Raw genomic sequence first — 16,622 nt, 5'->3', positions numbered from 1 at the left:
TGGATAGAGTTCTGGGCCTGGAGTCAGGAAGACTCACCTTCCTAAGGTCAAATCTGACTTCAGACACTTGCTAGTTGTGTGACCCTGGGCAAGTCACTTAATTCTGTTTGCCTCAGTTCCTAATCTGTAAAATGAGCAGGAGAAGGAAATGACAAAGTACTCCAGTATCTTTGCCAAGAAAACAGGTCACAGAGTCATACAGGACTGAAACAACTAAACACAGGCCCTGACAATTTAATCTTGACCAAATAAAGAAAGACAATGTTGACAGGGGATTGAACATGGGCCCTAGTGGGAAGGGAAAGAAAACTCTCCCATTTCTGACTTGTGTCATATGTCCCCGCTTTAAGAATTGTTACCCAGTTGGGCCTTTTTTAGTCTTAACTGTAAAACATAAAACAGAAATGCCAACTCAATGAATGTCACTGTAGGGTGGCTACAGTAGTGGTGGGATAGAAGAAAAATGTCCCATGGGAAATTCCTCAGGCCAACCAGAAAGTACTCGTGAGAAGAAGAATTAAGGAAGATGGTTAAAAGGTACATTGTTCCCTATTGATCTCAAGATGTTTTACAAAAGGTTATTCATCCCCTAAAAGAAAACCGCAGCCATGTGTGTAAAAACAAAGGGGCAGAGCATAACAGACATGGAAACAGCCAAAGGGGAACAGAACAGGTAGCTTTCCAGAACTGGCTGGACCACTCAGAGTGTTGGTTTTGAGTTGTGTGTGTGTGTGTGTGTGTGTGTGTGTGTTGTGATGTGTTTTCTTTTGAAATAGACCCCTTAGTGACTTTTCTGAAGTTCATTTCATCCTTGTCCTTTTGTTTCTTTCTTCCTTCTCTGCACAAACAGAACAGAACAAACATGACCTATGAGAAAATGTCCCGAGCCCTTCGCCACTACTACAAACTCAACATTATCAGGAAGGAGCCAGGACAAAGGCTTTTGTTCAGGTACCACTTCCTTTTTTCTACTTTGCTTCTTCCAGGTGGTAGGTTTTCTTTAAACAAGGATCAAAGTTATCCAAATTTGTGTAATTGTTACAGTCTGGAAGGTTCCAACGTATATCCTAGTGCATTATTGGTAGAATTGTGAATTGGTCCAACCATTCTGAAAAACAATTTGAAAATATACTGGGAAAGTCACTAAAATGCACATATTCTTTGACCCAGCAATATCACCAATAGGTATATACCCCAATAAGGTGGACAGCAAAAGACAAGATTCCAAAAAAAGTCAAGATGTTTATAAAAGCACCTTTGGAAATAAAGCAATATTCATCAGATGAGTCACTGGGAAAAGGTGGTATATGAATGAAATGAAATGTTATTGTACCTTGAATAGCAGCAGATAGGAAGAATTCAGAGAAACTTGGAAAGATTCATAAAGACTGATATAAACTGAAGCAAGCATAGCCCAAAAAATAATTTATGTAGTGATCATAGTAATACAAACGAAAATGGTCTTGAAAGACATCAGGCCTCGGATTAATGTAATAACCAATCTCAGCATCAGAGTTCTGACCATGAAATACATCTCCATCCTGTTGACAGTGAGGTTCGGAACCATAGGTACAGAATGACCCATTTGTTGTCATAAGTGGCCAATGCATAGGTTTCTTTTTTTTAATTATATCTCTTTGTTTCAAGGGGCATTAGGGAGAAATGGGAGCATTAAAAAGTAAAAGTGATATAAAAATTTTAAAGGGATAAATGAAACATTTATAAATGTAAAAAGCATTTCATAAGCTCTTATTATGTACCAAATGCGGGAGATACAAATTACGAAAACAAAGAGAGTCATTGCCTTCAAGGAACTCACAATCTAATGGAATAGATTGGCACATCCTATCCAGGAATAGTGGCAGATGGTTCCAAAACTGGAGTGAGGGCAAAGGGGAAGTATTAAGGAGGTCGTGGAGGAGAAAACAAAGTAACATATGACTGAGATGTTCCTTAAATGGCGTTCCTATGGAAAGGCAGTCGCCAATGAAGATAGTGGGTTCACAGGGCAAAAATGCCTCCAGGGCAGGGTTGCTGGTGAAGCCTTGGCTAGGAGGCTGGAGCCTAAAGAGCTAGATGTATCTTGTGATGTCATACACCATCACAGCCAAAGACACAGAATGCCATTTGGAAATAATAGGGGAACCTCCTATTTGTCATTATTTTTAGTCTTAACCAGAGCTGAAAGCACTGGTTAAGTATTAGCTGACTCATCTCCCAGAATACTACTGATCAGTTAGCATTATCTTTGTATTTTATAATCGAACTGCTTAAGTCCACGGAGTTTTTTCTGTCACATATTAAACCATTGGCAGTGCTGAGAATTGAACCTGAATTTTCAGATCATCAGCCCATACTGTTGTGAGAGTACTAGAAAGATCTCTACAGAAATTCTTCTCTAATTCTTCTATAGTGGCATGGAAATGATCATGAATTCTCAAACAATGTACCAATGAAGTGAAGAACCCTGGCCAGCCCTACTGTGCTGGAATAACTTTAACTTTGGTTCCAGCAACAGGAATTGATTTCATCATGCACCAAAAGACAATAAAAAGCATCATTTCATGGGATACTCGGTCATCTATGCTTTCAGTGACTATGAGCCAAAAAAAACCCTATGAAAATAATTTTAGCTTATATACCAGCATCAGTTGCAGAGGGTCAGAAGGTAGAAAAATTCTATGAAGAATTTTAGAGAGTCTTACAATCCAGGTCAACATGGAGAAAGATACTTAATGATTTCCGTGTGAAAGTGGACATGAGAAAGGGCAACAAACAGCATTTCAAAATTGGGTTCAAGATTAAGAAATCAAAGAGGCTAAGTAGAAGGCCACAGAATAAAACCACAGAAATCAATAGCATTTCTTTGTAGCAAGAACATAATACAGGAGGAAATAATAGAAAGGAAAGTCCTACTCACAATAACCACAAAATACATAAAATGCCTGGGTTTTAATCTACCAAAGTATTAATTGAATAACTGGTGAAATATTCAATGTTCATAGCTTTGGGGATACAAAGAGAGTCAAAAGACAGTGTCTGCCTTTAAGGAGCTCACAGTCTAATGGAGGAGACAACATGTAAACAACTATGTACAGATAAGCTATATGCAAGATAAGTTAGAAAAAAGCAACAAAGAGAAGGCAGTAGAATTAAAGGGTATATGGAAAGACTTCCTGTAGAAGATGAGATTTTAGGTAGGCCTTGAAGGAAGCCAGGAGGCAGAGATGAGGAGGAAGAGCATTCTAGACAGGGGGCACAGCCAGCGAAAAGACCAAAGTAGGGGGATATGGCAGGTTTTGTTCAAAAAACAACATGGAAGCCAGCATCACTGGACCCCAGAGTATGTGTGGTAAGGGTGGGAGTGGGAAGGTTGTAAGGTGTAAGAAAACTAAAAGAAGGGGCACAAGTTACGAATCATATCCCTTTTGACCCAGAGATTCCACTGCTAATCATATGCCCCACCCCAGCATATCAAAGGTAGAGAGATCTCATAAACAATCAACAAGCATTTATCAGATACATACTATATGTGGGGCACTGTGCTAAGTAAATATATCAAAATACGTATAGTGGTAAAGAGCTGAAGACAAAGAAACTACCCATCAATTAAGGAATGACTAAATAAACTGTGATACTTAAACATAATGGTATATTACTGCAGTGTAGGAAATAATGACTAAAGAATACAGAAGAGCATGGAAAGGCTTCTGTGGAAAGTAAAGTCAGCAGAACCAAGAAAATAATATACCCAGTGACTACAAGAGTGGAAATGGAAAGAGTAGTGTTAAAAACAAAAATGAAATGGAATACTTTATAATGACCAAACTTGGCCCCAAAGAAGAGGTGACAAAATGTACTTCCTTCCCTTCTTTGCATGGGAGAGGAAGTTAGAACAAAGACTTTACTGTCCAACTCAGCAGGTTTAGCCGAGCCCCTTTTTTCTTTCTCTTTTATTCTTTGTCATAAGGGGTGGCTAGTTGGGTAGGGCGAGGGGGAGAAGGATATATTTGGAAATAAAACTGAGGCAAAAATTCAAAAGATAGCAGAAAAAAAAATTTTAATGAATAAAAAAGGTCAGAAGCTTAAAGACTACTCAAGCTTCCAAAACTATATACCATGAACATTTTCTTCAAGAGGCATCTATGAAGGTACTAGATGGTAAACAAATTGACTATCTATGAAGACAGAAAACCACTGATTACTGACAAGGGAATCATTTCAGAATCAGCCACCTATGTGCAGCCAGGCTGTTAACAGACATGGTAAGCAGACTAACTCTAACTTTAAAGATAGGAAACAACTGATTACTGACAAGGGAGTCATTTCAAAATCAGCTACCTATGTGCAGTCCAACTATCAACTAGCTATAGCAACACTATATTAGAGTAAAAGATGAAGGCGAGAAGACATTTCAATGATAGCAGCTCCAATCCAACCAGTTTAAACAAATTATTGACATCAAAAATGGTAGATGAGAGAAAGGTTTAACCAAATTTCATTCAGGCATTTTGTATGGACTAACCATTTATTTACACAGCATTCTTCTAGGCACTGGGGATACAGAGAAAAACAAAATGGCACCTGCCCTAAAGAAGCTTAAACTTCTTTTTTTAATGGAGGGATACAACACATACATAGATAACCAAACGTAAGGTATGTTAAAAAGTAAATGCAAAGTAACTTGAGAGGGAATGCTAACAGACAGGGAGATCAGAAGCGGGCGACGCTTGAGCTAAATGCTGAATGGAACCGAAGATTCTGAGAAGCAGAAGTGAAGAAAGAGAGAAGATTCTAGTCATGGGGGGCAGTCTTTGTCAAGATGTAAGATAGAATGTCGTTTTTAGGATGCCATGAATAGGTCAGTTTGACTGGAATAGAAAGTTCTGGAAGGGGGGGCAGAATAAGTCTGGAAAGAGAGACTGGAGCTAGATTATAGAAAAAAAGAAGGCATTCACTGGGATTATTACCATTTCCTACAGAAGTTTAGCCAATTTAAAGCCATCAGAACAAGATGGCTAAAATATCCCAGGAACCACCTCAGCAAACACTTGATCTGTTTTCCAAGCACAGAGACTTGGGAACCAAGGGAATACAAGTTTAGAATATAAACTTTTTAGCAAAAATGTTACAAAAGAGAATGTTGAAAGACTATAAGTAGTGTCTTCTAAAATAGGGAAGAGCTGAGTAGGTCTCAGAAGCAGAGGGGTCAGACACACCACCAGCTGCCCACAGTACTCTTAAGTGTGGCACAAACTGGATTAAAATGTAATTGAGAAATATTTAATAAAATGGATAAAAATACAGTATGACACAGGTGATGTGTCTGTGTGGTTTTCTAAGTCAGTATGCACCTGCAGGGATCCTAATGGGACCAGCCCTGTTGAATTTGACATTACTGCCCAAGAGTGTTCACAGATCAATCTGAAAGGAAACAAATAGATTAAACACAACACAAACCTGCTGTCATTTCTTTAGTGATTTATTTTCTACATTGAAAACAAGCAGGACCACAGAGAGAGGGAGAACCAAAAGTTCTCTCCAGTCCTTCCTGGTCAAGTAGAAGTTATATTAGCAGGGCCATCCTTGAAAATATATGATAAAGCATTCTGCTGTAGGAAATTTCAAAAATAATGTTCACTACCACCTGGATCTATAGATTTGAGATCATACCAGTTCATTACATGAATAATGTATACCTTCCAAGTGCTGATGAACAGATAAAAGGACTCTTTCTACTGTGTCTGTGTTACATAGCGTCTGCAATCTCCAGTGTGACAAATGAATATATATCATGAAATCATTCATTGTTTAAGTATTTACATCAGGCAGACCATTAAACCAACTACAAACATTCTCATATGCCTAGCACTGTGGGGGATAAAAAAAACTAAATTTTCTAAGATACAATCTCTGTCCTCGAACACTTAACAGGAGAGACAACAATCTAAGTTTAGGTGGCAGTGTGGCCAGTGGAAAGAGTCCTGGATCTTTAGACATACCTCCTCTTTTTCCATGGCTATCAGTGATGAGTTCCCTTTATATTCATACCAGTCTCTTAGACAGTTTTTTGTTTGTTTGTTTGTTTGTTTTGTGAGGCATTCAGGGTTAAGTGACTTGCCCAGGGTCACACAGCTAGTGTCAAGTGTCTCAGACCGGATTTGAACTCAGGTTCTCTTGACTCCAAGGCCAGAGCTGTATCTACAGCGCCACCTAGCTGCCCCATGTTCTCCTTTTCTTCATCATCAAGACTATTTCTATCTGTCTGTGTAATCATCTATAGAATTTTAGCTCGTGAGGTGCTACTTATTCTTTCTTAGAATCTACTCTTTCCCCAATCTTCCTCATTGGAAATGTTTCTCTCTGTGTCTTGATGTTTCCCTTTAAAATTTTAGTTCCAGGGATCTTCTGTATTCTTTCTCTGAGCCTTTTGAAACCTGTTCTGCCCAAATCTGGGGTGCTTGTTAAACTATACCCAGTTTTCCTCTCCTTTTCCATAGCAAATTTTGAGATCAAATGAAATAATAATTTAATCCTAAGAAATGATGAACAGGCTGACTTCAGAAAAACCTGGAAAGCGTTGTATGGTCTGATGCTGAGTGAAGTGAGCAGAACCAAGAGAACGTTGTACACAATAACAGCCACGTTGTGTGATGACTAGTATTGATAAACTTAACCCTTCCTGGCAATACAAGGATCTAAGACATCTCCAGAGGCCTTGTGATGGAAAATGCTATCCACATCCAAAGAAAGAACTATAGAAGTCGAATTGCTAATTTTTTTTCCTTTCTGTTGAGTTTTGTTTCCTCTTTCTGATGGTTCCTCCTATTGGTTTTAATTTTTACTTACAACATCACTAATGTGAAAATATGTTTAATATGAATGTAAATGTATAGCCTATATAAGATTGTGCGCCATCTTGGGGAGGGTGGTGGGGAGGAAGGGGGAGAAAATTTTAAACTCAAAAGCGTATGGAAGTGATTATTGATAAATCAAAATAAATTGATAAAAAAGAAGGATTTAATCCAAAAAGCTCTGGAATAATAGAGCAAACCCTTTTTCTTCCTTTCCTTCTCCCCTTCCCCAAAAACACCACTAATTTGCCTTACAAAGTCTGTAAGTCTGACTGCTATTCAGTAAACTCTAGTGGCTTCCTGTTGCCTCTAGGACCAATTAGGATATCCTGTGTTTGGCATATAAAACCCTTCACAACCTGATGCTTTCCCATCTTTTTAGTCTTCTGATAATTTACTCCCCTCCACATACTCTACTGTTCTTCATCATTGAGATCTCTGCTTTCTGTGGCACAGAACACTCTATCTCTGTCCCCCATGCCTGGAATTCTCTCCCTCTTTACCTCTGCCTTCCGTCTCTGGCTCAGATTCCACCTTATCGTCTTCCCTTCCCGCCTTGCTTCCCTCTGAAATTATCTCCCAGTTCATATACAAATATACACACACGCATATATACGTATACATATACACATGCATATCTCCCAGTTCATTCATACATGCATCATCTTGTATGTTCATTGTTATTTGCATGTCATATCCTTCATTAGAATGTGAGCTCCTCATGGGCAGAGACTGTATTTTTGCCTTTCTTTGTATCCCTAGCACTTAGCACAGTGCCTGGCACATAGTAGGTACTTAAAAAATGCTTACTGATTGATCGATCACAACATTTTCCCTTAAATTGTCCTTTGAGCTAAAAGGTTATATACCATTCTCTAGGGATAAAAAGACCAAATGGGTCTTTATAGATTCCAAAGATCTATAAATAGGAAATATAGGTAAGTCAGCTCTAACACCCTAGCATGTGATGGTAGACCTTTCTTGGTCACAGTGGGGGGATGGAGAAATCTTTGGAAAAAAACTTAATCTCTCTCTTCTTCTTCTTGAAAAAAAAAAGGTTCATGAAAACCCCAGACGAAATCATGAGTGGCCGAACAGACCGCCTCGAACACCTTGAGTCCCAGGAGCTGGATGAACAAATGTACCAGGAGGACGAGTGCTGAAAGAACCAACGTGCCACCTCAGGGGATGGATCCATGAAAAGAAGAGCCATCCAGCGGGCGTGCTGGAGGTGTGTGAGAGCAGGGTGGATTGAGGGAAAGCAAAAAGGAAGAAACACAGAATTGGGAGTTGACCAGACCAGAAAGGACCCCAGACTGCCTTAGATAAAGCACCCACAGCAGCAGGGCTGGTGTTCTGGTAGAGGGCCCAGAGCCTGGGACTTACGTACTATTTCACTCTCCTTTGGGGATCTCCCTTGGCCTGTAATTCCTCATCCCCACCCCTCTGCCCATTGTTAGTTTCTGGGTTTGAGGGTTGTTGCTGTTTTTTTATGAACATGCAGTTTGACTTTTTCATAATTCATATAGGGCAAGATGACAGTTTGCTTTCCTATGGAAATATATATATCAATTATATTTTTTTTGCAAGTCTCACAAATCATGGCATAAAAATCCAACCTGACAGGAAAGAGAGTATGCAAGGTTTCTTTTTTTTCTTCTACTGTACACAGAAGGTTTGCTTCTGTTGCTATTGTGTCCTGGCTGCTGGAGGGTGGGGGAGGAAAATTTACGTAAAAAGAAAAAATTTTGAAAAGGGGCACTCACTCTTACCTCTCTCTCTTTCCTTCTCTCCTTCCTGCCTGCCTTTGAGCTTTGGACATTTTTCAGCACAGTTCAGCTTAGTGTAACACTTCGGAAATTGCTGGCCCGTGAGCTAAAGCCAGTGACCAAAGTACTTAAAAGTCAAAACAAAGTATCAGCATTTGGCCACCCATCCCAAATATGCCTTAGGGAGGTCAGGAACTCCACAGGTGTCCAACCTATAAAGAACGATACAGCATTGGAGAAGGGCACTCCTCTATTTGTCCTTCTCCGGAGTTGGCACGTACATCACTCCCGAGTTTCCTGAGATGTCTACAAGCATTTAAGATTCTGTGTAACACTGAAGAGTGAAAATATAATAAGAAAGCACAGACACTTAATGAAAAATATCCTGTAAAGTGAAGAACCTAGAGAGAGGAGAGAGGGTAGGGAAGTGGCCCTGTTCTTCTTGCCTCACCCCCGACATCGTCTTGCGGACGGTTCCACACCCTATCCTGTCTTTCCCATTATTCAGAGATTTTTATTAATGATTTCATAGTCTGTTTTAACCTGTTTTCCCCCTAGACCCTATTTGAATTAGACCATTTGAGATGAAAGGAATTTCCAGGGCAGCTGCCAGCAATGATCCTCTTCTCTTCACTTTTGGGACCCTTCGTTCCTTCCTTATGGATGGGATGTCTGAACTTGGGAAAGGGCTCATTTTATCAGTCTGTTTCTCTTGGAAATTAAGTCAGTAATCTCATAAGGTGAAGGCTATCCCACCTTTTAATACTTTTACTAATAACAGAGTGGTGTTTTTTAAAGAAATGCTATGGGCATTTTTAATTTTCTAGGCATTTAGAATTGAGTTCAATTCAATTTACTTTTATTAAGCACCTGCTGTGTGCAAGACATTGTGCTATGTACTGTGGATACAAAGACAAACTAATCCCTGCCCCCAAAGAACTTACATTCTATTGAGTTTATCTTATAAAGGTGAAGGCTTCCAGAATGAGAGGTACAGGCTTCCCCCACCACCACCACCATCACAAAAAAATTAAAAAAAAAAAATAAGGCTTCATTATTCTTATGAACTATATCATTTCTGTGGACTCACTCATTTTGGCAAGACTCTCACAGCTACTTCAGTGACAGTAGGTGCAACTGCCATCCCGCTTTGAGGCACCCAGAATACCTGGGTTTCCTCCATCTCCTGCCTTTGCCATCTTTCCTGGTTAAGTCAGGTATGCTCAGGACTTGAGCAGACTTCTTTCTTTGGACAGTTCCTGACAGGGGAACTTATCAAGGTGACAAATGTTAAGATCCTAGGGCACCAGGAAGCGCTGACAACAAATTTCTCTTTAGTCTCACTCAGATCCTTTGCCTCTTAACATGTCCCAAATCAGCACAAAATCAAATGATATCTTTCCCATTGTCTAGAATGGTTAGGGCTTGTAGGAAGTCAGAAGACTTCCTTTCTGTCAGTAGAGTGACAGACTCTGAAACGCTTGGTTTTAAATTCTGCTTTCGTAAACGTGAAATGCCATGTGGTTCATCCCAACATGGTTCAAGTGCGTGCTGATCTTTTAAGTGTGCTTGGAAACAACAGCCAGAAATTTTTCACCCTCTAAGACAAGTGATAATGAATGTCAGGGGATGAAATTGAGCCAGTGGCTGTACTTAGTATATTGTAAAAATAATTCATATTTTTAAAAAAGATTTTTAAAGGCAAGAGAAAGGGCAGGAATTTTTACCTGAATTTTAGCCATATTTTGTGGCTCTGAAATGGAAAGAAAATCCTGCTCCTTTAGTTTTGGGACATTGGTTTCTGATCCCTCCCAACTAGAGACAGATGTTGAGTCTCTTATTATCCAAGTAGACATGTGATTGAATTAGAGAGGAAAAGGTCCTCTTTTCTTTAATGTTTTATATTTGCTTGCATTCTCTGTGGGAGTGCAGACTACTGAAGATAAACATGTTAAAAAAAGAAATGGCGAAAGGTATCCATTTCTGCATAATCCTTTTTGTGTGTGTGTTTTTAGCAATCCATTATTAATCCAGATATTTTACATAACACCTTTCCCTAAAGGTGGCTGCTAATTATGTTCGCTCCACAAGCTCCAGCTGATGGTGTGCTCTGTGAAGGAAGAGATAGGACCCTTGGAACCAACCACAAGTACAGTGTTCACATGATCCAAACCTAAAAGCCTCTCTGATTTTATGTGCAGATTCTAACTGGTATGAAATTGTCTGCGATTTCTCCCCCACCAGATGTGGGGGAGTTATCAAAATGTCACCCTGGACAAGTTTTAAAACTCATTCAACACCCTAAATAGTTCCTTTATTTTTTTTTTCTGCCATTCCCATGAGGATTCTTGGCCAGCAAAGGAAGAAAAGAAAGATGCAGAGGCTGAGAGCTTCTTTCTCTAGTTGAATCTGAGAATCTGAGAGTTAAAATAGCCGTACCTGTCCCTGACCAAGAATCCCTCTGTAATATCTTGAAAAAAATGAATTATCTAATCTCTGTCCGAAAGCCTCCAGTAAGAGGGAATGTGCTATTTCTATCCCCCAACCACCATCTGTTCTAGTTTGTCTGGACCTGGTGACTTAAGCCAATAGATAACAACTAAATACCTGTCTGGACCAATCAATATTAAGCACCTACTGTGTACTAGGCGCTGTGCTAAGCACTGGGGATACAAAAAGAAGTAAAAGATAGTCCCTGCCCTCAAGGAGCTTACAATCTAATGAATGTCTACTCCCTGTTAATGATTTTTATTCCAACCTTCTCAGTCCAAAGACTATCCTCCTTGGAAGAGAAAACAAAAGACAAATAAGGAATTGAACGATTCACTTTTCTACTTTTCTCACTCTCACCTATTATCATTCCTACCTCTCTCAGTGTCCTTCTTTCCTAAATACTCCTAATGCAGATTTTGTTGTTATTATTTTCCTTAGTATTTATTGTCAGCATTAGTTCATTCTGGGCCCTAGGATTCCTGTCAGTTCTTATAGGATCATCTTTTTAATGTTCATGCTACTCCATCATATTCATCTTCAGTTAACCACCTTTCTTCCATCTTCCATGTGTCTTCTAAACAGTCTTCATTGATCAATGATTTCTTGCTATATCCATGTATGTTTCTTTAAGCAGCCCCCCCCCATTTTCTTGCTTATCAAAACCAGATCTGCCTGAGTCTTCAAAATTTCATTCTTGAGAGTTTTCCAACTACCTTGAGTCAGCTTCCCTAACAAAATATTAGGCCATTGGATCCAAACCTTTTGAAATATGATATCTCCAGATATGTTTGGGTGTTTATCCACCTCTGCTTGGCTTTTCTCACCCCTTGCCCTACACTTTATTACAAATAGTATCATAGTGGCCACTTGACCCAAAGTTTATGTTGCTTCTCCTTTATCAAGGAGATAATTCCTCTTTGTTGATCAGAATGGTCCAAGAAGGCAGTTCCCCTTGTTGCTTCTCCCACCTTTTGAAAGATAAAATTGTTGTCAAGACAAACCCCAACTTTATCAGCTGTTCTCCTTTCAGCAGATAGGATGCCAGTTGGCATCTGAATTGCTAAAGAAACCTTCATCTAATTTGTCTTTGTATACCAAAACAGTCCTTCTTCTGTATCTCTATTGGTTGTTACTCAGATGCTCTCCATAATGTTCCCCCATCCCCCTTTTGACATTCCTGGATTTCCCATGCGAATATAACTTCTTAATATGCAATGCTGTTCCACTTTCCCCATGATCTATTCAGCTTCTTTTGAATAAGGTATGATGTTCTACAGCCATGATCCAATTATGAACCCCATCCCACACAGTCCCAGTGGAACTGGTGAATTAAAATTGGCCCCCTTATCTTAGCCATGGGACCTCTAGCTTTTCATCCTGCACTTTTCTAACACCCCGTTTCCTTAACATCTCCCACCTTCTCAGCACCATTGGAAGCCAGAAAACTATAACCACTCTATTCAGGACATCTTGTTCAATAAATCACTGACAGGTTGTTACCTTTCCACCAGACTGAAACAGGGACATCTTAGCAGAGATGTTGGCCTGAATGCAAGTACTCTAGGCTCTCCAAAATACACCCAATCTTTTTAGTCTCCTTCCTGATCGGGGCACCAGTTTGCTAGCTATGCAAGAGCCACATAGGGGAGAATCACAAGAAGAGGACAATAAATGGTGTCAATGATAACCATCTTTTAGAGCAAGGATTCCTAGACTTTTTTGTCATGGGCCTCTTTGGCAATCTGGCAAAGTCCATGGATTCCTTCTTAGAATGATGTTTTTAAATGCACAAGACAAAATTTATAGAATTGCAAAGGAAACCAATTCTATTAAGGTAATAATAATAATAATAATAATAAAAAGCCCAAGTTCACCAACCCCAGTGAAGAATCTCTATTTATAATGTGGTCAGGGCCTTCCCATCCGCTGCCCTCTACAATGGCAACCTGTGTAATCAAGAGCATATATTTACCTTTCAAGTAAAAATGTTGAGAGCTGAAATACGATTTCCACTTTCCACTACCTAGAGTCCAAAACTCAAAATATTTTAGAAGTATTAACTGCCTGTTGCGGATGGGAGGACAGGCATAGAGAAATTCAAGGATTAGAGACAGCACTAGGCTCAGGACCTCGAGCACAGCAAACTTTATTTATATCAGCCATAGTCCATTTGACCCATCCTCTTAAAGGAAGCTAAAGAAAATGATGGGAAAAAAAATACTAAAAAATAAACAAACAAACAGAGGTAGCATTTCTTTGCCAAACTATTGGGTGCTAGTCAGAAGCATTTAATCTACTACTTTTCTGAACAGGAACCTGGACTCAAGGGGTTAATGTTCCAATCCAGAGCTGGACATAGAAGTAATCCTCTGCCTAGTTGAAAACTATAGAGGCCAAGTAGGATGCTCTCAGTCACATCTGCATCAACACTAATTGACCACAAACTCTCTAAATCTCTCACACACCCAGTGACTATTCTTAAAGGTTTTTCTTTGTGACAACCACCTGCAAATCCAGAATAAATCTAGACTTATTTTTTCTTTTTTGTTCTTTTTTTTTTTTTTAGTTTCTAATCTGTTGTTTATGAGGTGTGGGGTTTATAAGGGACTGAATCAAATGAATGTAACCAAATACAAAAAAAAAATGCCTATTCTCAGGGCCAGTGAGTTGCAAATAATTTTTAAAGAAAAGCCTATAATTACATCATCTCAATAAATTGTTTTTATATAAAATGATGTCTTCGGTCTCTTTCTAATAACATAAAATATGATCAAAATAATTCCTTGTTCTGCTCTATCACTGCATAAAGTGCAGTGGTGGTTTGTAATTGAGGAAAAGCTTGATTAAAATAGGATCTCAGCTTTTTCTTAGGCACATGTCTCCAAATAGGTAATAAGGAAGTGGTTTAAATCTGAACAGCTGCCACAGAAGAAGGAATTAGCCAAGGCAGAGCAGCTAGGTGGTGCAGTGGATGGAGCCATGTATTTAAAGTCAGGAAGACCTGAGTTCAAATCCAGCCTCAAACACTTGACACTTACTAGCTGTGTGACCTTGGGCAAGTCACTTAACCCCATTGCCTAGCCAAAAAGAAAAAAAAAGAAAAAAATTAGCCAAGACAGACTTGAGGGTAAGTGTATTGTCTGGTTCACAAACAGGACCTGAGAGTCAAAAGGAGAAAACCTCCATGACCACTTGATTTCTGCTTTTGTCCCATGGATCAAAATTTTTAATTACTCTTTTTAATTTTAATTACTCTTTTTTTTAACTACTATAACGGTAGTCCATCTAGGGGGAGATGCTTCAACTCAGAAACTTACTTGGAATGCATCGATGTCATTGTAATGACCACTAACCCAATCTGTGTGGGGTAGGTCAGCTGAAACACTCGCACATTAACAAACAAAGCAATTAGGATTGGGAAAGCTATCTAATATAAAGCATACTGGAGCCAAGTAAGTTATCTGAGAGTTAGTTTGTCTAGCGGGATGACTAGAATATCGGCTAACCTTTGCTGAACATCCATGCTAGTTATTGGTGATCAAAAGATGAATATAACACATGCCCTCTTCTGAAGGAGTTTGCAATGTAATGATAAGAAAGACAGAAATGGGAAATGATGAAGTGCAAAAGAGAGAGCCAGGCAACTATAAAAATTTGTAGGAGAGATCACTTTCAGAGGTGCCTTCATGGAGGGGAAGACTGCTGAGCTGGGCCTTGAAGAAGCTATGCACTTCCAAAGATGTAGATGAGGGGATGCCTCTTCCAGGCATGGGACTCAACATGACCCAAGCCAACAGAGGGAAGGTGGGCATAAGTAGTCCAATTTGGCTGGAACATAGACTATTCGAAGGGGACCTATTTCTTTCTCCCTCTTGTGCTCTTCAACTGTTAAAGAGTTTGCAATTTTTTTTCTCCAACCATTTAAGTACTAGGTACAAGGCACTGTGCTTGGTGCACAAAGTGAAACACTCCATTCCCTCAAGGATTTACGTTCTACTCAGTGGTTCCGAACATGTAAATGAATTAAATACAGGAAAATTGAATCAGGATGGCTTCACAGAGTAGTGGGACCCAAACAGAGTCTTGAAAGAAGACAAGGAATCTGAGGGGTGGAGATGCAGAAACAGTAGTACTGGGCAGAAGGAATGACTTAAGCAAATGTACAGAGAGGGAAGACAGACTCAAGTTCTGGGGAGAGCTAATAGCCCGATATGGTTTTAACATACGGTTTGTGAAGAAGAGTAGTGTAAAATCATATTTGGAGGACTTTTGATTCTGGGGGGGGGGGGAGGGAAGGGAATAAGCCTTTATGTAGTACCTGCTATGTTTCAGGACGCATGGGTACTATACAAGCACTTTACAAATATCTCATTTGATCCTAACAACATCCCTGTGAGGGAAGAGTTATTATCCCTACTTTACAGTTGAGGAAACTGAGGAAAACAGAAGTTACCTGCCCAGGGCCACACAGCTAGGGTCAGCAGCCGGATTTGAATTGAGGTCTTTCTGACTACAGGTCAGGGGCTCGATCCACTGTACCACCCAGCTGCCCCAAATTCCAGCCTAAGATGTTTGCATTTTAACCTCCCCTCCCCTCACTGAGGGTTTTTGAGCAAGTGAATGATAAGAACGGACCCGGGCAATAGGAAATTTATTTTGGCAGCAGCTTCTACTAACAGTTGGGCAGAAAAACGGAAAAATTTTGCAGTTTAAAAATCAGAGATGGTGCTTTAGCATATCTAGTGAAGGTTTGGTGAGAAGGAAGTTGAATACTATTAGCTTAAATTATGTTAGGCAATGTATGGATATCATTCATCTGCAAAGTCCCTGTTGTCCATAACTAGTGTTGCTGAGTTGGCCTTATGTCCACTCTTTCAAAGGACTGTACAAACAAGGGAGTAGATCCATCCTATGGCAAACTCAGCAGTTCAAAGATGTGCCCTTGAAGTGACCTTGAAGAGGTGAGAACTCATTTCAAGAAATATGGAAAGAAAACTCATACTTCAACTACAATATGGAAGTCAAAGGCATGCAAAGGAGGAGCCGCAAGATTTCTGTATTCGCCTTCATCTAATGTGTACTATTTCGTATTCATGTGTGCACTTCAAATTGCATACGCATTTTTCTTCTGAAATTTCTCTAGACTTCAAGAAACCTGAATTGAATTCAACAATTCTATAAAAATATAGGCAGTTCCAGAGGTAAAAGCTGATGGTTAGCTTGCCATTGGGCAGCTAGGCAGCACGATGGATAAAGCACCAGGCCTGGAGTCAGGAGCACTCATTTTTGTGAATTCAAATCTGACCTTAGACACTTACTAGCTGTGTGACCTCGGACAAGTCACTTAACCCTATTTGCCTTAGTTCCTTATCTATAAAAAGAGAAGGAAATAGCATACCACTCCATTGTCTTTGCCAAGAAAACCCCAAATGATGAAGAGCCAGACACAACTGAAATGACTCAACAACAACAACAAACTTGCCATTAGAAGTAGGTCTAATACAAT

At 39.6% G+C, this 16,622-nt stretch overlaps 1 protein-coding gene across 2 annotated transcripts in view; it reads left to right on the top strand.

Moving 5' to 3' along the window:
- The window catches only part of ETV6 (ETS variant 6), a 335,835-nt gene extending 322,179 nt beyond the window's left edge, over window positions 1-13,656 (top strand). For both annotated transcript variants that reach the window (XM_027856399.1, XM_027856396.1), the window contains exons 7-8: window positions 851-951; window positions 7,912-13,656. In XM_027856399.1, coding sequence (XP_027712200.1) covers window positions 851-951; window positions 7,912-8,017 — 207 coding nt within the window. In that variant the 3' untranslated portion in view covers window positions 8,018-13,656. The remainder of the gene's footprint in view (window positions 1-850; window positions 952-7,911) is intronic.
- The last annotated feature ends 2,966 nt before the right edge of the window (window positions 13,657-16,622 follow it).

This window comes from Vombatus ursinus, unplaced genomic scaffold (genome assembly GCF_900497805.2).
Source record: "Vombatus ursinus unplaced genomic scaffold, bare-nosed wombat genome assembly UNPS02011431.1, whole genome shotgun sequence".
Taxonomy (NCBI): Eukaryota; Metazoa; Chordata; class Mammalia; order Diprotodontia; family Vombatidae; genus Vombatus; species Vombatus ursinus.
This window is presented reverse-complemented; position numbering and strand designations above follow the sequence as displayed.